Source organism: Indicator indicator, chromosome 13 (genome assembly GCF_027791375.1).
Source record: "Indicator indicator isolate 239-I01 chromosome 13, UM_Iind_1.1, whole genome shotgun sequence".
Taxonomy (NCBI): Eukaryota; Metazoa; Chordata; class Aves; order Piciformes; family Indicatoridae; genus Indicator; species Indicator indicator.
Window position 1 is genome coordinate 15,730,550 of NC_072022.1, and position 27,975 is coordinate 15,758,524.

Sequence of the window (27,975 nt, forward strand, 5' to 3'; positions counted from 1 at the left end):
GCAATCTCCCAAAATAGATCAGGACATGTAAATTTTCTGATTGTTTTGAGCCTGCTGGCAATCCTACATTAGTACACAGAGATTAATTCAGCATTTTCCCATCTTCCTGGGTTTTTTTGTGGTATTTGATGAGATGTTTCCATCTGGCTGGACTGTTTCCCAGCATACTGCTCTGAGCTTTGCAGCTCTTCATACGTATCCACAAATGCACTGCAGTATCAAGAGACATTTCTTGACTGAGTTAGCAATTGCTGGATAGCCATCCATTAAAACCTCCACTGGGATATAAACAGCAGACAGATGTCTGCACTGGAGCCAAAGGTGTGACTATGCAACAGGTAAAGGCGCCCAAGCTAGTTAACTCACTGGCATGCCAAGAGCAGTAAAGCTACAGACTGCAGCTAAGGCCGTACAAAACCACCACAGGGCTTTGGAATTAAAATGGCAGCCAGGATGCATGGAGATATGTCATTAATGGCAGTGAGAGAAAACCCAGGATAGGCAGATCTCTACCCACTACATACTGGGTGATATGCAGCCTCTGTGCATGTTGAAGCAGCATTGTGCCTCACATTAAGGGAAGAAAGTAGATCACGTGAAAAATACAAGGTTTTCTCATGTGAGGCCGATATATGAAAGGATTCAGAACACTGGTTCAGCTAAATGTAGGTGGCCAAAAATGTAGCATTTATGTGAACCACAGAGACCACATGAGCCTCAAAGAAAAAACAAAGCAGGAAATCTTTGCGAGAAAACTGCTTGGGACCAAGTCAGCAATGTCCCAAGAACTGGAGTTCACTTTGTTCTCTTGCATCTGGTTCTTGTCCCAGCAAGTTTGGAGAGGTGTGAAAATGAAAACTGGCTGTATTGAAAGTTAAAAGGCTCCTCTGACCATCAAGGAAGTTCATCTCAGGTTTCAACCAGCAGCTTGCGGTTTGGCATGAAAGAGACTATTCCAGTTCTTAGTAGGATGTAAACACCCCGTGTGAGCATTACTCCTCTTTGGGAGACCTCTGGCCACCTGCTTGAGCATTCACCCTTGGTCCTGGCTTATGAGAAGTGCCCTGGGATTTGGTGAGGAGGAGTGGCAGTAAATACATGTTTTGTTCTCTGTTTCAGAGAGCCTTGAAATCTTTTCTATATATGAGAAGAAAAGCCAGCAGACTTTCACGCATGCTGCCACTGCCAGGCCCAACAGCTTCACTCCATTTTACCTCAGGGTGCCCTAGCCTGCTCTCCTCCCAGCTGCACCACACAGCCCGCATACTCCAACACTGGGCATGCCAGCAGGGCCCTATGGATCCCTGAAAAAGGTGTCCCCCTAGATGTCCCTTGCCCTCTGAGAGCCTTACCTCAACCCAGCAGTGTGCCCCTCACTGAGCATTCCAGAAAAATCCTCATCTGCCTCCCTGAAGAGTCTCCTCACAGCCTCCCAGAGGGCGCTGGGGGCTGAACTGCACTCCCCTGGAAGAGCCTGGTGCTCTCCCACCACCACCACTTCTGCCGGGCCACTCTGGCCCCTGCTCTGTGAGATGGGAGCCAAACTGCTCAGCTGCACTGCCGCCTCAGGGCTGAGTCTCCCGCAGGGGCTGGGCGGGAAAGGCAGCTCAGTGCCCTGGGGCCCTCAGCTTCAAACTCTAGTCTGTGCTCTCTTATGGAGATTTAACCATTAACTTACTTTTGTTGTTTCTTCAGATAGTTAAGACTTATAAAGGTGAGATACATCAAGATGTGCCTGGCAATTAATACTTTCTTCCAGGAGTTGACCAGCTAATTTATAAAGCATGTCATAAAAGGGAGGAATGAGCTTTTGTTAAGCAGGACTAATTTTTCAGAGAGGCCAGAACTTTCCTTCTTAAAATGGCACTTCTCAAAGCAGTAATCTCAGATCAGATGGGAGGGACCTCTCTGATGTGTAGAAACTTAAGAGCTCTTGGTAATTCAGAGTATCACTATTGCCCCATTCTGAATTTCTGCCCATTGTGAGGAGGGGGTGACAGAAATGTGACTAGCCAGGCAGAGGAGGGCACTGTATAGTGTGATCAGGCCAGGGCATCCCTGCAAGGGCACATCTTCATCAAAGTCACCTCTGCATCAGCAGGAGCTTACTCTTGACATGTGCTCAGTGCAAGCTCTTCAAAAAGAATGTGCCACAAAGCTTAGAAATTCAACAGCCACAGCAGAAACAAGAAAAGTCTTCAAATGTGCTTATAGATGACTGACTTCAGTAAAAAACACTTCTTGCCATCTTCCTACCTTTATTTACATTTCCATTTTTATAACTGAAAGACACCACTGTATTCCTTTGGTACTTCAGTGGTTATTCTTACTGTACACAACCAGTCTGTCAGTTTCCCTAGACAGTAGCTTAAATGGTCCCATCTGTGCTGGGTGGAGTGGCTGGGAAAAGCTGATTCCTGGCTGCTCCCTGACCCAGGCATGCTTTCCAAGCAGGGAGGAGACTTAATCCTTCAAGAATCCCCAAAACAAGCACTGCAGCAGCATTTGTCAGGCCAGCACAGGAATTTGTGCTATTCATAGGCTTACTACAGTTTGTTTTCCCTGATCTGAGGCTGTTTTTCCATGGTTAAAGACACAGATGAACTAGTTTGCCCCCTCTACCATTGTGCAGCACAGTCTGGAAGCTGCTGGTGCGTGCCCAGTTCCCAGGGTGGTGGTGCAGGATTCCCAGCAGGAGAAGAGGCGATGGGACTGCCACTGGAACTCAGACACCTTGTGGCTTCCAGGCCCTGTGCGTAGAGCCACCATAGGGCTCTGCTGTAGCAGCCTCAGGCAGCAGGTCCTTGCTGCAGTATCTGAGGTAAGATGTGTTTGCATGGCTGGCCCCGAGTCGAGGCCAGCTCAACTGCAGTGAGAAATTGATCAGGTTGAGTTTCAAGCTGTGCCATTCCTAAGACGTTTTGCTAACAAGCACAGTTTCATTGTCATGCCCCAAGTCATTCAGGATGCTTGCCAAGAAGGAGTTTTGACACCTGAAAATTCCCACATCACCCAAATTTTGGCAGTCCCTAAAAAAAGCAAAGAGGTTTAGCATGTGCCCAGGAAAATGATACAAAAAGCTACTGAGTGCAAAGCCTTCGTGAGCTGCTTGGCCCCTGTGGCACTCCTCTGTTGAATGTACTCCACTAAACTCCCAGTGTGGGTCCTGTCTTCAGAGAGGTGTTTCTGTCAGCTTGTGAAATAATACAGTTTGCAGACTTCTAAAGTCCCCTCTGCTGTGAAAAATCACACCAAAACCCCTGCTGGTTTTTTTTATTCACCCCAGTGAAATAAATGTCATCTCCAGTTTACAGCAAGGTCAGTAAAAGACTCAGGGAGGTGATTTCCTTGTTCAGAATAGTATTTGTCAACACGAGTTGATAACAGGATAAGGAAGTTCTTAGTTCGTGTCCCCTACTCTGGGCCCCAGGACATACTTCTGGACAGCCCAGAAAACAAGGACAGAACACAATACAACAGCTCCAGTAGCAGCAGTAATGTCCACAGGTCCAGTTGCAAGAAGTGAGATTGGGTGACAATCTGAATTGCCAGGAACTCCAGGCTCTGTCTATAGTCAGAAATCTGAAAGCGTTGGTGAACAATCGATCGTAGCCTTCCCAAGAAGAAAGAATGGGATAGTAAAGCATTTCAGGACCTATGGGCCCTGTTTTACCTGTGTCCCCTGGCAGAGACTGAATAGTATGCTAATATGGCTGCCAGAAGTTGAAGCCAGAGAGATTTTTAATGTTTGTGTTCCTTGCAGAGTCATTTCATGCAGCAGAATGTGGGCAGCTGGAGAGCACAAGGTGGCAGAACAGCGCAGGAGTAGCCCTTCGGATGAACAAAGGGCCCAGCAGGGTAGTAGGTGGGAAATACTAGAGCAGGTGGAACTTCCCATCCTGACACTTAACAGGAGTGGGATACCTGGCTAGGGTGCTTCCCCTTCCTTTCACCTTTCCTTCCTTTACTTTGCCTCCCATCTCTTCCCTTGCCTTTCCATTCACCTTCCCTGAATCATGCCATGGTATTAGCTGCACCACATTGAAAAGAGAATGGTGAAGACCAAAGACCAGATGTAGACTTGACGCTGCACTGTTACACAGCAGGTGTTTTGTACAGCACCTTGCCCTGACACTAGGGATGGAAGCTAAGAGACCCTGCCTGTGCTCAGTCCACACTTTTCTCCATTCTGTCAACATATTTAGCTATGGGAAAGCCATTTTGGCTTGGGGAGGAATATTCACATTAAAACAAGGCATCATCCCAGAGGTCAGGAAGACCTTCATTTCCTGCTAAAAGAGCCCTCTCCAAAGGCACAGGCTTCTCAGATTATGGGAACTGGTATCACTCAGTTGAAGACAGACTGCTGAAAACAGGCCCAGAAACCACAGGTAACAGATCTGTCTCCAGCAGTGGTCAGAAAAAGAGGGCACAAGTGATGCAGTCACTTGGAATTTCACCAGTCTCTGCCCCTGGGGACCACCTTCTTAGAGGGCAGCTCAGTAAGGGAAAAGATACAAAATGGAAATATTGCTGAAAGAAGGAAGAATCCAGGCAATTCACTTAAGCAAGAAGTCTGCATGTGAAAATTGGATGAAGTTTGGCAATGGGCATGGGGATTTTACACATACTTAGAATTAATTCTTGTACATCATCTTACAGAATGAAGAAGCACCACAGCTTAGTAATTCATGTCAGATATGACACTAAACATTCCCTACACAATTGAAGGCTTCTGTATGAAGCAAACATCTGAACAACAACAAAATAAATAAATAATAACCCCCCAAACCACTGCGTAAGTTCAGAAGCAGCTGTCAATGCCAGAGTGATACTTTTTTCCACAAATGATTTTCTGCTGCTCCTGTTCATTTAGGACACAAACCTCATCCAAAATAATAACTGATGGCAGGTGTTCTCCAAAAATCAGTTGAACTTACCATGTTAAAAAAAAATTTCAAAAGTTAAACTCATATCTTTATAATAGGTATATTATAAAGCAGTTCAGTACTAGGACAACTACACATTCTTCTGAGGGCTACATAGTCCTCAACATCTGCACACACATATGATTGATTTTAGTGAGCTTTTCCCTTAATCCAAAGTTCTTGAGAAGGAAGAATCCCTGACATCTTTTTCCCCAGCCCTTCACTTGTCCTCAGCTCCTCTCAGATACTACATTTCTGTTTGTAGGAAAATACTGCACTCATGGCAACTTTGATTCTTCAGTTTATTCTTACAATTTACTATCTTTACCTCTTAAGGCAGACTGCTCTCTTCTAATACACTGAAAATTGCCCTGGTAGTGGGGGGCGGGGGGAAGTGCTACCCAAAAAACTCACTTTTCAGGCCAACTACATCCTTCGCCTGTGCTGAATAAACAGCCAGTACAACAAAAATTGTCACCACAGGTACTCCTTTTCATCCCCTCCTTTTTAAAAAAGGCAACCAACAACTGATTTTCCCACTAAAACAGTTACATAATAGCTGTAATATCAAATTTAAAAGCTCCTCAAAATTTCAAAGTCGAAAGCCAGATTCTAGAGGGAGACAACATGGGTAAAAAAAAATATCAATACACGTTATTTTAATACAAAATATTAGCTTTTTTTTTTACAAGTCAGTTTTTTGAAAATATAGAACCTTAAAAAATGAACAAATTGCTATCCACACACTATAAACACTTTTTTGTGCTGTTTGATCAAGTTATCAGAACAATTTAAACACCAGTCCATAGTTTAAATACTGCCTTGAAGTTTTATGAAAACTATGCCGCACTGTGCACTACCCTTATTGTATGTACAGTGTGAAGGATCTTCTTTCAGTTCTAATACTGTAGTAGAAACTGTTCTGTTACCAAGTTCTTTGTGCAAGGATTTCACATTCTACTCATGCTCATAACAGATTTGCATTACATTCCAGTGGTGCTGGTATGAGCGACCACGTGTAATTCTGTGAATGTTCACTGGAAGAATGTCCATTACATATTCTGGAAGTACAAATTCTTCTGCTGGATAAAAGAAAACTTGTTAGTTAAGGGGAAATACTAGCCTGATTAGCCAGAATGCAACAATTTCTACGCACTGAAATGAATTTTGATTTCTCAAAGTTGAATAAAAATAAGGAACTATCACATTTTCATAGAGATGAACTATATATCAGGAACATCTCAGGAATATTTGTAATTGCCTGGTTTTTGAACCCATAGAAAGGAAAAAATTTCCCTCTGCAATGGAGGTCTTAAAAGGTCTTGTTTTAGTAGTAAATCATCCGCAAGTTGCAGGCTGTTAGCCAAGTAGATACAGGATGATTTACTTGCATTACAGTAATTTACACAATTGAACTTTATGCATACAGTACAAAACTATGAACAAAAAGGTGAAGCAAAGTTTTTTATTTATATTCAGGTAAAAACATTAACCTGATGAAGTAAATTATTGCAGATTTGAGAAATCAGCACATGAAACAGTTGGACAGAGCATTGCTTACAGGTGCTTTATCTGTGTCAAAAGACAAAGGCTGAATTGTTTTTTGTTCAAAGCTAGCACTAAGGGCAGGGAGGGAGGAAGAGAAAAACTACAAAAGTAACCAGGAACTGTTTACTTAAACAGGGAATGAAACAACTAATTTGTCTTTTAAAAAACTTTACATCGATTCAAAATGCTCTGGCCTTACCACAATACACAATGGCCAGCCCAAGCTGTTGGACTTCAACTACATGAAAGAAAGAATTCTTCCTAGCCTCTAGCAAGAGGCTTCTTGCTGCCTGAATGACTGTGTAAACAGCTCTAGAGCGTCGACTGTCGCCATTATATCCTACCACTACAGTAAAACTATGCTATAAGAAAGGTTCTACCTAGTTACAAAGGCTGAATTATATTGACAATATATATTTTATTTCAGTAAAATTTAAATTATCTTAATCAGAGAAAGAGGCATGGAGCAGTTAAATGCCCATGCTAACCAAAACATAACAATTGTTGAATGTTGCACACAAAAAGAACCAAGGTGAATTGCACATCAGACAATACATGAGGATGGGTAAAATTAGAGGCAGGTGAGAGTACACAGAACTAGTCTACTAAACTAAGTTTGTCAAATACATGGTGTATTTTAATTTCTGTACTTATGTACAAAAGTTGTCTTTGGAGGAAAAACTTCAGACTTAGCTAGATGGATACACACAGCCCAGTATTAAACTGCACAGCGACATTTATTGTTCCAGCCTGGAAAAACATCCCTTTTTAAATTTCACACAGCAAAGCAAGTTAAAAACTTCACTCATCAAATAAATGATAATTTAAACAAGAACTTGCTAAAGAAACCTTGTCACAACAACTTTTAGGACCTGATCACTTTAAGTCCATAAGGGCCTTTAATGAATACCAACCAAGTGTCTTTGCTTATAATCTGCAAGCCGTTTTTCTACAACAAGAAGGCGTAACACGTTTCCTTGACTCAGGTGATATATTTAGAAAAGAATCATGAGTTTCTCTCTTGCTGTAACAGGCAGACACTGCATTTTTCGTTGTGATCAGGAAAGATGGAATGACTGCTGCCCTTCTCTCGCAGCTATCAAGAGTTTTTCACGCATTATCTCAATAGTTGAATAGTCTGGCAGTTTGAGATAGTTCACACAGGTCATGACTGAGGGTAAGAAATCGTCTGGGTTCTCTGTAGACTCAAATGTCTTGCGTACAATTGTCAGCGGAGGATTCAGACTTCGAAAGCCTATCAGTGAAGAAAAAAAATTATATACAGAATAAGGTTGTTCTCTTGACAACCTAGTTAACACCTTAGACATTTAAGTGACAGAAGCATGCCTCCCAACTATCTCATCTTCATTTAAAAAGAACCTTAGAATATGACTTTGAGACCATGTAGTGAGCCTACTTTTAATTCTGTGATCTGTATGTGTAAAACGCCTACTCCACTTCTTGATTTCATACACATTTTCTAAGATACTCAGAAATTTTCTGACTGTGGTATCTTTTTTCTCACTGTTACTGAGTAGTTTTTACACTGCTAATCCTCAATCCTGTCTGCACCATCTCTCCCCTAAAGAGCTCTAAAAAGTTGGGTGTTTTTTTAAATTTTTAAAAATATCAACTCTTCCCCACAAGCCCCAAAGAAATTCTATGATGGAACAGATGCATACTTTTTATTTTGACTTGCAAAATCTTCAGCTGACAGTATGATAAAATGGGTATTCTACAATGATCCCTAGCAAAAGACAGCAAATTCCTCAGTTTTCCTCACTGCATCTCACCTAAATTCTGAAATTCAAAAGGGGAAGAAATTAAAGCTTGCTACTACACTAGTATTGTCTGCTTTCTAGAAAAGAGGTTATTGTTTCCAGATAGCAATGCATCATTTTTTTGTTGTCAAACTTAATGCACCTCTAGCTGAGAAATACAGTATTACATTCTCAGTTTTGCTTGAAGTTTGAACCGTTTTTTGCCCTCGAACAGGTTATCTTGTAACAGAAATGAAGCCTGTAGAGCGTCAATGGAATTGTCTATTGTCATGACACTGAAGTTTGAGAATTCTACCTGAAACCTACCCAGTCACTTCTGAAACGTCAAACAGGAATGTACCTCTAAAATACAGAGCAAAGTAATTTTTTTTGCTATACTGAAATAATCAATTTCTTCTGAAATGCATTAATAACATTGACCTCATATATAGCAATATGTAACAAACAAAACCTACCTCCTACAGGCAGTCTGGGGCTACCTGTCACAAACTGCAGAAATAGTCTTTGCTGCTCGCTATCAAAGCTACTGAGGATCTCAAACAGATACTTCACTGCTCGACTAAGGAGGGAAAAGTAGAAGTTATTAGCATTTTGTTTATAGTTAAAATAATTGCACCAGATCTGTATTCAGTGTAATGTAAGTATTTTCAGATAAATGTAATCTAATTCCTTTATCTTGAATAACAGTATATCAAAAAAATATATATTTTCTAATGCTACCATTGCTATGTTTTTAACAAGACCACCACCACATTACCTGTCATGTGTATAACCGTGATCTGGCCTGCAACATTCCATTAAAGTCTTTGCATCCCAAGTATCTGTTTTACTGCCACACAAGAGCTGCTCCAACTATAAAAGTTAAAAAAAAAAAAAAAAAAAAGTAAGTTTTCCTCTTCAGCAATTGAGGCAGAACAAGTACTGCCCATGCTAATGGCTATGATAGACTTCTTTCTGGAATGCCTTGCTACAGAACAACCTCAGCCACTCCAAGCAATGCTCACCACATTGAAAAAGGACCATACATAAGGTCACAAAAGTATCAGCACAAACCCATTTACCAACCTCCTCAGGATAGAAGTATTGAAGATGACTGAGGGGGAACACTGATTCAAATCCATCTCTGAATGAGTCAAACTGTCTGGCAACACCTTCATTCAGTGCCCAGAATATAACCAACTGCAAGAAAGAAAGAAAGAAAAAAAAGTCATGTGAACAAAAGGAAGCATAGAATGATCACTACCATACAAGAGACTACAGCTGCAGGAATAACCTTTCCAGAAGCCTAGCTATACACTTACTGTAGTTATGGCAGAGTTTTACTGACTCACAGAGATGCTCTCTAGCACTGCTTTAATCAATAAGCTCACCCTACAGCATATAAGTGTAGTGCTGCGGCAATACAACACATGCGGAATTCACTGCTTGTTTTTTTTTTTTTCTTGACAGCTTTCTCCTGTGGTCTGCTCAATGCATATTAGTAAAAGTAATCTGGAGTTCAAACAACCACAGATTCAGAACACCGTAAGTATAGAAGCCATGCAGAATTTAAACAACTTATTTGCCCCTTTTTTCATAGAACAAGGTTAAATACAAGGAATTCAGAATATATGGTTAAAATAAATCTACTTAAAATATTTTAAAACAAATCTTAGTTTCATTTCATGTTACTGAGACTTGGTCAAGAATCATAAGGCAAAAGGCAGTCAGACAGTAGCTGGGGCTTTTTGTGTGCAGTTCTTTTGGTTTGTTTCTTTTTTGTTGTTTGAGGGTTTTCTTAAATTTTTGTGTGTAGGTCTTTTTTTGGTTTGTTTGTTTCATTGTGGTTTTTTTGGGGGGAGGGAGAGAGGGTTGTTTTAGTTTCAGGGTTCTGTTTGTCTTTTCTTATTATTATTTTTGTGTGGGTTTGTTGGTTGTTTTGTTTTAATTTAATTTGCAGTTTTCACCTTCCAAAGTGGAAAGCACATGCCTGAAACAATAATCACTGTGGGGAGACGAAGGAGACATGACACAAATGACTAAATTTCTTATATATCTCCTGTAGCCAAGTATTTCTCCACTAAATTAAGAAATATGTCATAGATGGCAGACTGCCAAGTTCAGCTTCTTTTGTCAGTTAGATGATTACACTTCCCTCAAACCTCTAGCAGGGAACAAAGACTGGTTATAAAAGACAGCTACTGGGTTTTTTTTTAACGTGTTAGAAGTTCTGACCTGGAATGGGGGGATAAACTTGAAAGACATTTACAGATGCATCACAAAGATGATTAGAGGGCTGGAGCACCTCCCCTGTGGGGACAGGCTGCCAAGAGTTAGGGTTGTTCTTCCAGGAGAAGAGAAGACTCTGGGGAAACTGTATAGCAGCCTTCCAGTACATGAAGGGGGCCTACAAGAAAGCTGGGGAAGGAATTTTTACAAGGGCTTGTAGTGTAGGGTGAGAGGGAATTGATCAAAGCTGGAAGAGGGTAGATAAAGACAGGGTATTAGGAAGAAATTCTTTACAGGGAGGGTGGTGAGACACTGGAACAGGTTGCCAAGGGATGTTGTGGAGCACAGCCCCTGTGGAACATAGTTCTATAGTGTTCAAGACCAGGTTGGTCAAGGCCTTGAGCAACCCTGCCTAGTAGAAGGCGTTCCTGCTCATGGCAGAGGGCTTAGAACTAGATGAACTTCCAGGTCCCTTCCAGACCAAACCATTCTATGAACTGTATCACTGAATCACCACCTCACTGATACTGCTGGACTCCTGAGGCAAGTATTTAACCCTTTCCCAGTAACCTGTTCTAGAAAGCTCTCAGAAAGCCTATTAACATCTGGTGGTAGGCCTTCCTACAAGAGTCAGACATTGAACTTCAGGCAAGATACATACCCCTATACTTTCACACAACAGGTTGTAAAACTGAAAAAAGAAACCATAGCAGCAGAGCTGCTTGCTTCGAATTCTAACTCCAAAAAATTACTATTATTACAGCAGTTCAAATTCCACTGAAATAGGGGAAGAAGGTGCCAAACCACTATTGCAAACAAATTCATTATCATCCCCAGGTATGGGAACTTAAGAGTCTGAAAGTCCACAGCTCAAATCACTTATACCTTCTATCCAAACCAACTCCAAAATACAAAACCAAAAAGCCCTGCAAAGCACTTCGGATGACATCGTAATGTATAAACCAATCTTTTTTGTACTATGAAAAACTTCCAGTCAGGTGTGCTGACTAGGATTTCAAATAGTTTTTCTGGAGTAATAAACTAGTACATAAGAGAAGCAATCAGTAGGAAAATTATTGCTGTGCACCAGTTCACAAGAATGAAGCACAATATATATGGAAGCAAACTACTTGGGAACCAGGCAAGGAAGAACAAAGACATTTTTAGTCCTAACTTTGCTTTTACGTACTCTGAGGTACTCCTCTAAGTTGTGGATGGTGACTGGTGTATCTTTTCCCCCTTTTTTCAGTTCTATGTTAGGAAAACCAGGAAGCGTGAAGTCTAGCCCTAGATCTTCCACTGAGCAGCCATTCATAGTCAGAGCCTCCAATGCATACTGTAGACTTTCTTTGGTCTAAAAAATTGGAAGCAAAAACAATTCATTCATGTTAACTTATCCAATAATTAGGACTTCTAAAGCAGTTTTGACTCAGCAAATGTCTATAAGAATATTACTATTAATACTATTACGGTACTCCTTGTTTTCCTTCCGTATTTTTCATAAATAACAGTAAACCAAGACAAACCAAATTAACTTTCTTAAAGGATAAACTTGAAAGATAGTAACAATACACTATTTTTTTTTCTAGCAATTTTGGAATTACTTTAACTTCTTGCATATTCAGAAAACATTACTGCAAGACAAGGAGACATATATTACTCTAATACTCTTAGGCTACATTTTTTCCTTAGAATACTTAATGGCATTCATATTTGCATGCATACTGACATTTTTCAGCTTTCATCCACCAGGTTTCAGGTTTTTCAAACTCTTGTTGGAAAATTAAAAGCGGTGATCAAGGAGAGAGAGTGAGACAGTGAGGTGAAGAGGAACAAAGGTCCACAAGCTTGCAATAACTTGGCTAGTAACAAAGCAGATGCATTAAGAGTATAAATTAGGTTATTACCACCTACCATCTATTAACATTGGATGCTAGAAAGCTTGCATGCCAAAGACCCTTTATCACTACTCTGCAACACTGAAGAGTGGACAGCCTTGAAAAATTCAGACTCCTCTCTATCTCCTAAAGAACCAGCTCACACCAGTTCTGCATATAGCTCATTAGTGCCCACTAAAGGCACTTCTATGAAAATCTGAGTATTTGACAACACCAATTAGGAAAAAAGCAAAGTCTTTTGAACATTCAGAAATCAGTCAGATTTCTTTTCCCTCTGATACTAAGGTTGGTTAGTGTTTCCAAAGTGAACCAAAAAGAGAGGCTAGTTCTGGGCAAGCATCTGGCAGCTTTAGCCATCCCGTAATAAAATTTCTAACGCTAGAGTCTACGTTACAAAAAGACCATGTTATAATTACTAGCCACTGATTTAATAACATAACTATTCCTTTTATTAGAATTAAGTCATCATCGCTATTACCATCCCTATTAAGCATTATCAGACACTCAATTACAGCTACTTCACAAAATCCAACCATGTGAAGATGCACTCTTCTATTCTTAGGGTTACTTTCCCACCTGTGTTTTGTCCTGTTCAAGTCTTTTCTTTTGTCTTACAATATCTTCAAGGTGATATATTGATTTGGCTACTACTGGATCAATACTGAACAAGTCATGTGATGTCAAGGAAGTTTCCTGTCGTAGCATCCATTTATAAAAAGGAAGTCCAAGAGGAAGGTCCACCTGGAAATCAAAACGTTTAGCATTAATTGTCTTTCAAAATTGCATCTTTTGCTATTTTACTTGATTAGATCTAGAATACTATTTACTATGTTCCAGAACTATGAATTAAAGTACTGTGTGTGACTGTTTTCACCCAAGAAATTTACAGTCAAGAACATGTAACTGTCTATTTAGTGCATATACACTGGAACTAGCAGCAGCTAGCAGCTGGAATCATAGGTCCAAACTGATCTTGAGAGAAGACTGGACAGAGATTGCAACACATAGCAGGCAATAAGGTTTTCCTTTTTCCACTATGGTCTCAACAGCCACTGTAAAGATCTTCAATGTACACTATCTTTCTCCCACGAAAAATTCTGCTGCTTCCTTCTCTCCCATCCTCACCCAAATGCTAAAGCTGAAAATAATTCTGTGCAACTCTTAATGCTATTTTTAACCCAAATAGCCAGAACTTGAATTTTCATTTAACCCTCCAGAACCACATTTTCCATTTTATTCTCACCAGTCTAAAATCCATGATTGCCTTGGCCATTAGTTTCCCCAGAAAGCGGAACTTCATTTTAACTTTTGCAATGTGAGCTGGCTTGGCTGTTCTACCAAAAGGAAGTGCAAAAAGGCCTTGGAGGTTATGGATGTACTTGGTACCTTCCTGGCTTCCTGTTGAGGAAGGAAAAAAAACCACCACAAAAATAAAAATCAAAACCCCATGTCCAGCACACACTGATAGTTTAATTACAGATGCAAGTTTATGCAGGGTTGAAAGCAGCTATCCGTAACCCTAACCTAAAGCTTCTTATAACATTGGTAAACCCCACAAAGATAATTGCACACTATCATGAAGCACATTTTCTGCCCACAGACTGAGGTGCTCTTTCAATCAAAGCTATTCATGTAATTCAAGTCAGCTTAGCATCGATTTAACCGTAGATCAATATTAACACTTTAGGTAATAAAACATTTACCTTTTGGATTGGCTAAAGTCACTTCTTCTCCTCTCCAAAGGCCTAAGTCTGCTCTCTGTAGTTCCTGAGATACAAGTGCATAGAACTCTAGCGTGGGGCCTAGGCCTGTGCCAACCTTCAGGGAGGGAGGGAGGGCGGGCATGGGGAGTGGAGAGGGAATGAGATAAATGAGTGAGTCCATTAGGTCAGTCCGAGTATCAAAATCTTTACTTGGTCTAAGAAATACAGTATACTATTGGTTACAAAGACACATTGCAAAAAGCATCTAGAGAATCTAAATGCAACATTTACATGACAGAACTTAGAAAAACCACACATTGAAGGGAATAATGGTGGAACAAAAGTATTAACCACCTAATGATAGACGAAATGCACAAAGCTGTTTGCTTGGACTTAGAAAAAAAAATTGTGCTCTGCAAAACAAGACTGATTATGAAGTTTAGTAAATAGAAAGTTACTCCTAGAAACTAAAAATCACAACCAAGTGGGCTAGGGATAATTAATAGACAAAATTGTGGCACCAGCAATAGGAAGGTCCAAGAGTCTGACAAGTCATTTTAGGAAATTCATAGCTTTCTTTTATTTATCTTCAGTAAAAAAGGGTTAAATTAGACTGCATTGATATTACTTACTTCATTCTCATACTGGATTTCCAACATGGCTCTTGAACTGCCTAGATCCTGCATCACAGATTCTGCCTGTTTCAACAGCTCATCTCTGTTCACAGTGCGCTACACATTAGAGAAGTTTTAAGTAGTGAAATTAAGTCTGTAAGTCCCAACTCCCAAGGCAGTTACAACAGGAAAAAAAATAATCAGTTCAACAAGTTTTTCCACCCCATACTAGTAGTTCCACAGTTCAATAGCTTGTAAAGCTTATACTTTGATAAAACAATTCTTACTTCTATGTGAAAACTAACTAGCATTAAAGTGTTAGATATGAAATGAAAAACCAATGCCTTACTATCAAAGCTTATACAATCAGTAACTAACAGGTACTATACTCTTGCCAAGAATACAGCAGGAGGACTAAAACATAGCAAAGAAGTGTTGTTATGGGATGTTACATACCTTAAACTAATAGCAGAGGAAAACACAGAATAAGGATACCAAAATCCAGCAACCTAAAGGAATATTCTTATACCCTCCCACTGAGGATTCCCTAGCAGGGAAAGTTGCAGGTTTCAAAGAACAAAAGAAATCAAACATTCAACCAAAAAAAACAAACCACAGAAACAACACACCAAAAAAACCCCACAACAGCACTGGGATTCCTGCACATTAAAATCTATATTCTAGTTGAACTAGATTCTGAGATTTCTTTTTTTTTTTTTTCTTTCCCCAGAGATATTCAAGACCTTACAACAGATTTACACTGTACAGCAGTGTACATCTGCTGTTAATTAAAATAGCAGCTCTACAGTCTCAAGCCAGACACTTTTAAACAGTTGCACCTTAGTTTTATCATGTTGTGAAAGGATGTCTAATGCTCTCCCAAAACACGAGGACAATGTTTTTGTTCATTTGGGTAACACTAAATCCTATTACTCGAATTCTTCTGAAATTCCACATGAAGAAAATTAGAAATTTACAAGCTAATACATGGAAATATCACTAATGGAACTAAAACTTGAAGTTCACTCTTAGACTATTGTTTCAGAAATTATATAGAGACTCCCAAAAATCAAGCAGGATTTGAGATAGTGTAGCATAACCTAGACCCTTCTGCCATCTACTGACAAACACCTAGAAGACATTGTGCTTTCTACTCCAGGGCTTCTAAATGAATAAAAAATAAACCTCCCCTTCATAGGTATACTAGAAAAATCTTCAAGTTTTACAAATCAGTCTTGCTAACAGTGGTATTCTTAAAGACAATATAAAGATTAAAAAAGGAATGAACGATCCCTTATACAAGATATACCTACTTTTTTCCTGTCCAGTCGTGGTGCCACTCTGCTATCCTGAGAATCTGACTGATTGATTTCTGGATTAGTATCCAATAGTCTTTGCATGGCTCGATCACGATCAAAAGCAGTTACATAAAACAGCATTTGACGGGTATCAAACGGAAAGAAAAATGGGCTGTAAAAAGCATTGGATTAGTTAGCTGTGTCCCAACACTTCCCTTCTAGTCACTATGCTTACCAGCAAGAGTCTGGAATTTAACATAAGATGGGAAAAAAAAAATTCCAGAAATTTCTAACATTTCCAGAAAAATAACTCAAGAAGCCTTGGCTATGCAAAGATTATATCAGAAAACAAATAATCTTTTACTTGTCAAAACCTTCAATCTAAGTTATTTACTAATGGTAAAAGAGGTGTGAAGAAGGTGGCTCAATATCACATATTTGGGAGACAAAAGAGAGAAGCTGCCCAAAATAGCATCAACATTCTACCTTCCAGGATTCTAAAATAATGCTTTAAATCATCTGCGAAAGACTATCGAAGAAATTTCTTCTTCTCTTTATCAGCTCTACTATTCTGAAAAGCATGTGAACATTAACAGCACAGTCCTCCACTGGCATTTAAGTGACTTACAGAACAATTCAGCTCCAGAGGTTTGTACGATACACATTCATACTCATCATTTGTTGTCTAGACATTTATGATGGAAATTTAAAGATCTTACTTTAAAAAACACGAATATGTTCTATAGAGTACCTATTTCCAGTCAATTGCTACCAATGTTGTTTCAATTAATACATTTGGAAAAGAGTATCAACTCTGACATCCTATTCTTTTAAGCGTAACAGTTTTACAGCTTATACTCTGTACCAAGATACTGCAAAGTACTCTATATATAACTTTATAAAAATTAATAACATTGTTATAAATGATAAAAATATTTTCCTTTGTACCGCATTGAATATGCCAAGATAAATGTAATGGTATGACAAAAATACCATTAAGCAGTTTAACAGGAGAAAAAATTACCTGAAAAAAACAAGTATTATTATTATTTCAGTAAGAAAACTTCATACAAGAGTTTGACCTATTTGAAGTGATCGAAGCTTTGCAGCTAGTCTGTTTCTCCATATCTGGTTTAAACTATGCAGAGGTGTAAACATTCATCCAAGTGTCACTAAACTAACAAGACTTCTGTGACTACCTTTAACTCTCCATCAGCATTTCCAAATGCCTTCTAACATACGATGCACCTGAGCTGCCTAGCCAAGCAATTAGAAAAGCTATATAGTAAGTCATTCATACCATGTTTTTCCAAGTTCTGTCAGCCAAGTCGGTATGTTTCCTGTCATAATCACCAAAGGATCCTGAAGCTGCCTGTTTGCTTTTGCTGTCAATTTACTGTTGATAAATTCTGAGGTTGGAATTATCTCCTTGCAGATTGCATTCTGTGCATTAAATAAAAACAACATACTTCTAGTTAAAGAAATTCTGGAAGAAATACCAAGCCTTTGTTAAGGGGGCTTTTTTATGCATCCAATTTGCTTACTGTAACAAGAAAAAGACCCCAAACTTCCAATACTACTTTGGTCATAGAGACTCTAAGCCATGAAGAAAGACCAAGTAGATTTTTAACATTAATTTTCTTTTCAGGAATAGTATTTCTCTTTGAATATAAGGGGAAGATGATAGTATTCGTATTATTCTGTCTCAATGAGGGGTGGACAGGGGAAGAAGGCTACTTTAAGGATAGAGTTGCCTGTATCAAGTATGAAAGTGATTTTAAAAGAGCACTACTCACATCATACAAGTAATACCAGTATCGACTGATAGCATGTAAAACCCTCAAAAGAAGTATAACATCTAATGAGGGATCTTCAAATGTTATGTTTTCAGGTGGAGTAGAGATGAGGTAAACTTCTAGAGGATTTAATACCGAAGGGCATACACCATCTAGTTGAGGAAAAAAAAAGGTTATCAACTAGAAGTCCTCACAAGATTTAATTAGAAGCCTAGGCAGTATTAAGTCATAGCACTCACTTAACTACAACAGTTTAAACAATTCAGTAAGTATCTTATTTTGAGCTTTAATACATTAACATATGTTTACTTTTCTTATACAATGCTTGCTTTAAAAGAAACACTATGGTGTCTTTAAACACCCTTCCAGAAATTTTCACCCTTTCAGAAATTTCATAAATCTAACATTAGCAAGGAAACACACTCACCATGCCACAATTCGTCATGCTTTTTAGAATTTCTAGGAGATGTTTTTGTAGGAGCAGTTTGTGCCCTTCCTCTTTTACCACCAACACAGTCTTTATTGCCATCTTCATCCTCTCTTACAGGTTTATACCTAAAATAGGAATTAAAAGTTAAAAACATGTTTGTGAAATATTAACTTACATGGAAACAAAAGTAGTTAATAGAAGGGTTGGATTACCAGAATTTTAGCAGTTAAAGGTAAAGACAATAACAATGCATTTGGATGTGATTCATCCTTTGCTACTAGGCTCTCAGAACCAAAATGTCATATAGGGGAGAAAAAATGGAGACCCTCTGGCTCCGTGAACTGGAAAAGAAGCCAAAGGTAAATAAACAAAATACCTGAAGTGGTTTGAGGTTTTTTTGTTTGTTTGGGTGTTTCATACAGTTGGGTTTGGGGTTTTTTTTCACATTTGAGTAACACATTTCAGTATTACAAAGAAAGACTGATGAATGTTAAAATGTTTGGTATAGTCATAGATCAATACTGCTCTTTGCAAGGTATGGCTAGAGTACACATACCTGCACAGAAACTGGAAACCAGTATGAAGCTGATTATTCGTAGACTGCAAATACATTCTCTACTGTTTGTGGCTAGTTACCTAATAGTAAGAATGATTTCCTTCCTTTGAGCAAGCAAATATTTAAGATCCCCCATTTCTTGTCCATCAGCTTCACTCATGAGCTAAAAATAACGTCGGTAGCTAAAAATTAATTCCTCTTAAGATTTAAGTACCTCAAGCAGATTTAGAAATGCAAAGCTTCACAGTTTTGGAGAAGAACACCACCCATGACCAGAGAATAGCTGTTGTTGAATTTTCTTTACGCGTATAGATCGAGGAAACTGGAAATACTATCCCCTGATTTCTCTAGCCAACTTACCAAATGGTATGTGTTTTTGTCCAAATCCCAGCTCTTCCCAGCGGGTTGCTTTCATCATCTGTAGATTCCCTCTCTTCCTCAGCTTGCAAACTGTACTGCCTAACTGCTTGATACACAGTCATATTGTATGGCAGCAAGTGATCTCCAATGTAAAATTGTAGTCTATGTCTCACATTCCCCGAATTTAAGAATTGAGCAGCCTGAACAATAACAAAAACACACCATCACACAAGTTAGGAAACTTGTTACTAGCCCTTCTTCTCTCCCTCTCCTTATCCCCTGAGCAAAGGCTTACCAAAGATTCATCTATTTCTTCATCTGACCCATCATCATCACTATCTTCATCATCTTCTCTAACTCTTCCATAGCCTGAGGCAAGAGAAAAAGACATCCTCCTTTGTTTCTACACAAAACATAACAATGCTTTTGTACTGACTGTTACAAACTCCACTGATTAAAATAGTTCCAAAATACATCAGTTATAAAAAGGTTCAGAAAAGGAAGGCTCTCCACAGCCTCAGTCTCTTCCCCTGTGAACAAGATAATTTACAGGTACCTCCCATTTGTCTTCAGTATAATCCTTACAGGTGATTGATATACATACCTCTAACTACAAGGTATCTTTCAATGGCTTGTACCAAAGCCAGAGGATCAATCTTCACAGGACCACCTTTCCACTGCTTCACATTAGCACAGTCTGGATGTCTTTGCAGCTGACATTTCAACTGATGTGTATTGAAGAATTTTAAAGCTTGGGATCCTCTGTTAAGAGAAAAACTCAAAATAATTTGTGAAAAAAGTTGCTACACAAAGAATCTAATAGATGGTTACAATTTTAAAAAAGGCATTAAAACAGGCCCATACATGCATTTACAAATTCATGTGTTCAGAGTATCATTTATCTAAAAAAACAAAAAAGGCTTGGATAAGGAGATGGAAAATTTTATTCTACAAAAACATCAGAATTTAAGTTGGACAAAATCTGCTTTCCAAGAGATTATGAGAAAGTCTACTCTAAGGTCCAATTACAATATGGCCTATACTGACCACCACTGAGGTCTGAAGTTCAGTGGCCAGTTGATGCCATGTGAGATTTAGAGCTGTGCTTACCTGCATAAGGATCAGAATTGGGGATGGAAAATACAAGTGTCCATTCACTTAGTTTTAATAACGATCTGAACAGCCTGAAAGCTGTTCTGTTCTTTTTTCCAAGCATAGTTTACACACATGCTCCATCTCACTATACTATCCATTCTTATACAGAAGCTTGCTATATTGAGCTGCTTCTATTTCCAGTGAAAGACATCAAATACTAATGCCTCAAAATCCTCACTGACATGATCCACAGTAAGATCAGCAGTCAAATAATACTGCAGCAGTCTGACTTTTCATGTTCTGTTTTCTATCAAAAAGAATAGTACAATTTTGCTTCTATGGTTAGCAGCTTTAGAACTTCTGTTATCTCACTTTTTACAGATAGAGCACATAATAGGAAGCATTGTAACATTACACAGTATACACTTTTTGCAAAAGCCAGTATCAAGACAATTAAGTCCTTCAAGTACTAGGAATCTGTGTATTGCATTAATTCCTGTGCATTTTAACAGTTTCACAAAAAACAGCTACTGAATTTTATCATAAGTTAGATTAACGCTATAGCATGAGGCTCTAATACATCTACCATAACAGATGTTGTCTCACAATTGGTGGAAAAAAAAAATCCACCCTATCTTACTACCTGAGAAAGAGAAGACTTTTGGCATTTCGTAATTTAAAGAATAGCTTTCAAAAATTCATTTTCAGTGCTCCTCCCCTCTTCATGCCTATGTAGTCACAAGAATGTCTACAATTGAGCTTTTAGCAAGCACCACAAAATACTTTCAAAACATAAATGCAACTTACATTGAAACAGACTTACTAACTGCTACTCACTGGTAACAAAAAATGTTGATTGAAAGTACTGAAAAAATTGTAGAAGTAGATCTTCAGTCACTTAAGTTTGTTACTTAAAAAGTAAATAAAACAGATTAAATTTGGAATCCAATTTGTTAAGACAAAGGCCAGGTCTACAGTTACTCTAAACTATGCTGATGGCCAACAGTTATCACTCAATCCATTACCATCCTAAAGAACAGAACCCATTGGAGTAACAAAGTTCAGCACAGCAATACAAACTCTCAGCAGTTTAATTACCTCACTATAAAAATATCAGTGTTTCAGCAATAATTATTTCTTCCCAGTGTTTACATAAGGACACAGAACACGTGAATTTTTGAGGCTTGGACTTTTGAAGCTGTCTACCCTCAGTCTACATGAGAGACATTTCAAGATGGTAAGCAAATGTTTGGTTAAACAGTTGTATTTATTTGTATATTGTTAAACTGTGTAGATGCTTTTGTCTTTAATAGGGTAAGAAGTTTCCACTACCTCCTGGAACCTTCAGCACCGAAAACATGTTTTGGAAAACAAATACTTGCAATAAAACTGTTATCTGAGCATTAATCCTTACCTGCTCCCTGTTCCATTTCCACTAGGGAAGTCATGCACTTTGACAGGAAACTGTTCCATTTGACTGAGGCAATTGTTCATTTTATGGACTAATGCCAACAAAGGTGCATTTTCTAATGGCTCTAATCTTCCAAGTGGTTCTTCTCCAGGAAGCTGAAATACATGGTAGTGTTTTAGTTATGTGTCTGAATTATTCCATTTCACACAACTTATACCACAGGGTGGTTTCCATTTGTTGAAACAACCCCCCCCCCCAACTTTAAAACTTAAAAAAATAATACACTGAAAGAAAAGGAAATTAAGCATCACTGCTCTTAACATAACAGTAGTATTAGGATAACCTGATGACACACGACAAGTTCATGAAAGGCTTGTCTCTGCTGGTTTCAACTGAACAGCCCTACAGATTTTAAGTACTCATCCTTAAAGATGAGCAGTAAGCTTCATGGATGATGTATTATCTACCTTCTTCTCTTCCACTTGAAATTCCTTCCTTTAAGAACAGCACAGTCAAGTTTCTTGCAGTATTTGGGACCAAAGAGCAAGTTGTAAGATTATTATCCAAACTCTTTCTACATCAACTTCTTAAAAGTCAGAAATAACTTTTAAGTTGTTTAAGACTCAAACAATGGGCCACTTTGGAATTTTTTTTTCCCACTGTTGTGTGGAATTTTACAGAATTACAGGACATTTTAAAGAATTTATGACCTGTAAAGATATAGAACCAATCTAAAGATGTAGTGTTACAGATCTTAGGCATAAAACCAACATTCCTTCCATACTCCGTTTTTAAGTCAAGGTCATTGCTGAACCTGTCAGTCTTGTAAGTACCATCTGAGAGATATACAACTAAGAGTGACAAAACAATAATAAAGAAAACTTACTGGAGAAGAAAAAAATACATGAAGAAATCTCTTCAATCTGATATCCCTGCTTACAGCATCTTTCTCACTTTTAGATGTCAAGTAAAGTAGAAGTTGTTTAACAAACCCACTATGCTGGATTTCAAATGACGAGACGTCAGACTCCGAGACAATGCTACGGATTTCTACAAGGCACTCTGTTCCACCATCCACCTGAAAAATATGAAAGCAGTACTGTACTGTGCAGGTAGTAAGGGATTAAGAAATATTGTTTTTCTTCCCATTGCATGGAACAGCTATAAGGAGGGGGTGGGTGGGGGACAGAAAAAACCCAGAAAGCCTGGACTGTACAGTAACTCGATGCAAGCAACGACAGGGTGAATAATCTGAGGATAAGCGATTTCTCTGTTGAAGGGGAGGCATTACAGGCAACACCTACATTTTCTCTGTTGTAAGAGAAATAGAAAGTTACACTTCTATTTCATGCAATGTAAAGATGAGCTCCAAACAGAAAATTTAAAATAAATAAATCAAACCACCACACAGAAATCCCCACTCAACTCAGATTGATATATATTTTATGTGACATTGATGGGAAAGAGGAGAGAAAGTTTTATGTTTAATGATTGCTTAGATCAAAGCACAGAACAAAACTTGGTTCTCTAACTACTTTTAAAATTTACAGGTTTAAACAATCTATTAAGAACCACAACTGCCTTAGACACCAGTCTCAAATTTCAAGATGCTGTAAATTTGGCCCGTTCTGTATTTCTTCTATTCTTTCAAAAAAAACACTACTTCCCTCTTGTCCTCCCACCCCGAAAGTTCTTATTACAAACTGTATTCTTCTTTAGGTATAAAGTCAACCCCTAACACTTAATTGTAGAATTCTTAAATTTTAAATAAAACGCTGTTAGTGATATGTTACTAGGAATCAAGAATACCCTTGTTAATACTAGTCATTTATCATCAGTCTTGCCAGTGTACGTATAACTTCTTCAAAATCCCAAACCAAACAACACACCAAGCAAAGCATCGCAAATTCAGAAACCATCATTTGAGATAACAAAAACTGTGCTTTAAGTATTGGCCACGCTGTCTAAAATGGTCAGCTTTCCTCTCGCTTCCTTTTAAATACTTCTACTGCTTCCATTACCACCTAAGCCCCAAGGAAGTTCAGTATTTCAAACCTGGAGGTTGAGTTGTTCAGTTGCAGTGCAAAGTCTCTGCAATACATTTAGTGCTGGATTGCTTCCATCCATGTTTTCAGAACTAAAATAACGTTCTACAAATTTATGGGCTTGCTCCTTAATCCAGCCCTTAATTTTTTCTCTGTAAAGAAGCACACAAGACATTTGGCCATACTTAACATTTGCATAGGCCAATATTACAAGTAAACACAGCCAGAGTATTATTTTCCCCTTATTTAATAGCAAAGACAAAACCCCTTCCCTCTTACTCTCTACAGATTATTTCCTGCATCTTTTTTCCCCAAGTCTCTGATTTTTCCCAAGCATGCTACTTTAAACTATTAAGAAGTTATTTTCTCTACCTTAATTTCCTGATTTTTCTTTTAGAGTTATTTTAACAAGAGTTAAACTCAAACTTCTTTGATAGGTGCTACTGATGGCTTACCCTAAAAAGGCAGCTGCACCTCCATGTCATCACCATATTACAAGTATTTTGATTTTGTTTTGTGTGTACCTGTTATTGGAAATGGTATCCTTGGAAGCAGCCCTTGCAAGACCACTTACTCCTGCAGTTCGTGCTGGTTCAATGTTATTACTGTTGGACTGTGTGCTTAATCTTCCCCATGTTTTAGGATTTAAACTCGCCAAGAAAGACGACTTAGGAGACTGAGTGGCTGTAGGACTTTTAGCTGGTGGAAGTAAGGACAAAATTTAGAGAATCCACAGGTTTATTTCAGCTAGCACTGACAGATTAAGCTTATTTTTAACAGGAGATAGAGTATTACATTTTAAGAATTATTTACCTTGATTGTCTACTTTGTCATCATCTCTTGGAGGAGAGTACTTTGGTCTCCTTGGCCCTCGTTTTGGCAGTCTTTTTCTCTTTAGAACATCACTCAGTCGTCTGTCCAAATTTAAAAGTAACATGTTTCCATCCACCATATTCACATGCATACCCACCGCTCAGTTTAAGATGCATCTGCCAGGTATTTCCTCAAGAATTAAAAAAAGGTTTCACCCCGTAACAAGGTGGGTACAAAGGAAGAATGAGTCCTGGGAGAAAAGGCCTTAACTCTATCCTAATTGGAAGGACAAAGTGACTACCCAGAGAGAAAGGGTTTTCCTTGCTGACACCTTTGTAACATGGGCAGCCAAAGACAGCCAGAAGTGCCACTGAATAAAGGTTTCTCATAATTTGCATGTTTAAATTTGTGTAAACATCCGGTTATACTTTAATTTTAATACACTTAAAAGGAAAACAGAAAAAAAAAAAACCCAAACCAAATCCTAACTAAACATCAAAAGGCACTGAATATTTGGATCTGCCTCCCCTATTAAAGCACAGAAAACAATTCTTTAGTAATTCATGGAACTTCTACTTACCAAGCCCTGCACTTCCCAAGTTTACATTCCAATTCTGGTTAAAATTAATTTCCTTACTAGGCCAATACATTAAACACATACATTTCACCTTTAAAATAAAGGCAAACTGCTTAAACACTAAACTTATTCCTAGAAGTGTTTTTAATTTTACAAGCGCTAAAAATGTTTGCATTCCAACAAAATAACTTGACTTTTTATCTCCAGGTCTTCAGCAGAAAGGAACTATGCACCACAACTATCATTTTTCTCAATCTCTGTCCTCAACAGCTACATGAGACTACAGCTGTTGCTCTTTGCATTCTCCAGTGTACCCCCAAACAACAGACTGTTTCATACTATTACATCATAACTATCAAGTCACTAGACTTACTTTAAGTACTGAATATAAACCCGAACTACCCATTGGCAGCTTCAACACCACCCTCCATTTAGTTCCCTTAGAGAGAAATACCACAGCAAAATACAGATGATGCTGTAGCAGCCCATGTCAGTGAAGACTTTAGAAAACAACCACCACCAAAACAAACACACACCAAAAATCCCACAACGCCAAAACCACACACACAAAACCCCAATCAAACAAAGCCACCACCCCAACAGACTGGCATTTTCACCACAAAAAGCACACCTACCCCTGTGGGCTTAGATCCAAAGAATCCTCCCGGCTGTGCTGCAAGCTGGGAGAGCCCAAATCCGCAGCTGCATTGCTGGCAGCAGTGGCTGTCCCAGTACTTATAGTTGTAGTGGTACCAAGTATTCCTGATCCATTAGTGCATACTTTTGGTGGGCTTGTCAGCAAAGCCTCAGACTCTGCTAAGTTCTTCACTTGGTGCATCACCCCTTTGCAAAAGAAGACATCTTTTGGTTTGGTTGTGGGGGATTTTTGGTGGGGGCAGCAGGGACAAAGGCTTGAAAAGGTAGAAGTGTGTAATTTGAACCTGTTTTGACTATGGCAGTACTGGCTCATCCCACCCATCTATACTAAGTAAAAGTTCAATCTTTCTTCAAAGAAAGAATTAACCTACAAAGTAATTTGTTTTTAAAAATAAAAGGACAACAGCACTAGCAGTACCTAAAGAACCCCCAAATTCCCAGGGGACTAGAACAAACACCTTCTGCCAAAGGTTCATCAGTTTTGTCCAGTAAGACTACCCATGTGACTTCAGCAAGCTATCTTCAACCTAAATGTAAGCTCACTAGCACCTAGTACAAACTTGTTTCAGATTCCAAATAATCTGTCTCCTCCAGAGTGTGTCTCTCACCTAGTCATATGAGGATAGCTTGCATGGAATGGCCTTTAATATTCAAAAGCATTATTAACATTTTATATCTTGGGGAAAGAAGGGGGGGGTGGAAATCAAGCAGAGGGTAGAGGATATGCTTTTAAAATACTAAGTATGGAGTTTGAGGGGGTGGAAAAAGAAGCATGACTTACCTTCTCTTCTGAAGTAAACACTAAAGATGTCAGGTAATTTCTGCATTAAAATCTCTGCCATTTGCAGGGCTCCAACTACTATCTTAAGGTCTTGACTTGACAGCATGGAAGCAATATGACTAAAACAGAGAATTTATTAGAATTAGGTTTACCTTTTCATTTTTTTGTATTATGAAATAAGCTAATTTATCTTGCATACTGAAGTACTGGAGACAGAAAGAAAATGTATTTCAGTGAGCTTTTGTAAAATCTATCAATAAAAGGAACGGAAAAAAAGACCTCTTCCCATTTAAATAACTTTTACGAAGTGTTAACAAATGACATTAGAGAATCTTCTTCCACATCACCATGGTCTTTAAAGGAACCAGATACTGCCTTTGAAAATGCAGTCAGTTTACACTGCAATTGCATCTTTTGATCTAGATCCTAACTTTATGGTACAACAAGTGGGAGAGGTTTCACTAATAGAATTTACCAGCTGAAGGTCATGCAAGTGTTATTTTTCACATTGTATTACCTCAAAAGTAATCTTGCCATAACAAAAGTTTATAGGCAAGTTTCAGAAAAAATGAAAACATAGCCATACAGATACACTCTCTAATATCTAAAATTGGCACTTACTGCAAAAATCTGAGATGCAAAAAATTCCTGAGGAGCTGACAGCCTCAGCTTTTGAAAAATAAGTTACTGAGAATTGAAAAGTACAACTATCCCCTGAAAGATATGACTCAAAAAAAGTTTTGAGTTGTAAGCTCAAAATTAGGTTCATTCACAAGGGTTAATGAACCCACCTTGAAACAGCATGGTTTTTTAGTACATCCTTCAAAAGTTCAGCATCAGCAAAATAAATTATCCTAAGAATTGCTCTAAGGCACTTGTGTCTAACTGCAGGTCCAGCTGAAGAACTATATACTTCATAAAGAACACCAAACAATGTTTTGATAAAGGATTTTGCCAGTTCCGGGTCCTCTTTCATTAGTTGTGCTCGAGCATCATCCTTCTTCAATTCTGAATGTCCACCTGTGAGAAATTGTGCAACAAATCACTACACAGTACTTTGCATCTCTACTCTGATGATTACTTTCAATAAGGCTAAATTAGTTTAGCTCTTGAAAAGATATTTAAAAAGCAGAAGTCAAACTGATGGCAAGAATGTAGGCACAAATTCTCCTCAAGTAGTAAAAGTTGTTTACATCAGTTTTCATATATATTACAGTAGAATAATAAGTAGTCCTTGCACAGTCTTCATTAAATAAAGAGCTATATGAAGAAAACTCTTTCAGAAAATTCCAGGCCAGGAACATCGCCATATCCCTCACAATTTAATGCATTTTCTGTTCCCAGGAAAAGAGTCCACATATTAAAAACAATACATTTCAGCAGTTTGAGTTTTGTGGCAAAACTGACTTCATTCACAGAAATCAGACTACACAGATGTTCCACAGAAAACACACACACAAAAAAGCATGATCTACA

The 27,975-nt window shown here is 38.4% G+C and overlaps 1 protein-coding gene across 7 annotated transcripts in view; it reads right to left on the minus strand.

Moving 5' to 3' along the window:
- Positions 1 to 7,394: 7,394 nt before the first annotated feature.
- TRIP12 (thyroid hormone receptor interactor 12) overlaps positions 7,395 to 27,975 on the minus strand; it is a 76,435-nt gene continuing 55,854 nt past the window's right edge. For 5 of the 7 annotated variants that reach the window (XM_054385870.1, XM_054385872.1, XM_054385875.1 and 2 more), the window contains 24 exons: positions 27,291 to 27,519; positions 26,500 to 26,618; positions 25,697 to 25,904; positions 24,485 to 24,585; positions 24,196 to 24,370; positions 23,682 to 23,823; positions 22,513 to 22,704; positions 21,630 to 21,781; positions 19,725 to 19,897; positions 19,416 to 19,489; positions 19,121 to 19,320; positions 18,202 to 18,329; positions 17,775 to 17,926; positions 17,279 to 17,421; positions 15,994 to 16,150; positions 14,699 to 14,797; positions 14,067 to 14,181; positions 13,607 to 13,761; positions 12,940 to 13,104; positions 11,655 to 11,819; positions 9,323 to 9,436; positions 9,015 to 9,109; positions 8,713 to 8,816; positions 7,395 to 7,731 (listed from right to left, as the gene is read on the minus strand). In XM_054385870.1, coding sequence (XP_054241845.1) covers positions 7,535 to 7,731; positions 8,713 to 8,816; positions 9,015 to 9,109; positions 9,323 to 9,436; positions 11,655 to 11,819; positions 12,940 to 13,104; positions 13,607 to 13,761; positions 14,067 to 14,181; positions 14,699 to 14,797; positions 15,994 to 16,150; positions 17,279 to 17,421; positions 17,775 to 17,926; positions 18,202 to 18,329; positions 19,121 to 19,320; positions 19,416 to 19,489; positions 19,725 to 19,897; positions 21,630 to 21,781; positions 22,513 to 22,704; positions 23,682 to 23,823; positions 24,196 to 24,370; positions 24,485 to 24,585; positions 25,697 to 25,904; positions 26,500 to 26,618; positions 27,291 to 27,519 — 3,554 coding nt within the window. In that variant the 3' untranslated portion in view covers positions 7,395 to 7,534. The remainder of the gene's footprint in view (positions 7,732 to 8,712; positions 8,817 to 9,014; positions 9,110 to 9,322; positions 9,437 to 11,654; positions 11,820 to 12,939; positions 13,105 to 13,606; positions 13,762 to 14,066; positions 14,182 to 14,698; positions 14,798 to 15,993; positions 16,151 to 17,278; positions 17,422 to 17,774; positions 17,927 to 18,201; positions 18,330 to 19,120; positions 19,321 to 19,415; positions 19,490 to 19,724; positions 19,898 to 21,629; positions 21,782 to 22,512; positions 22,705 to 23,681; positions 23,824 to 24,195; positions 24,371 to 24,484; positions 24,586 to 25,696; positions 25,905 to 26,499; positions 26,619 to 27,290; positions 27,520 to 27,975) is intronic. The other 2 variants (XM_054385876.1, XM_054385873.1) reach the window with 1 other exon arrangement.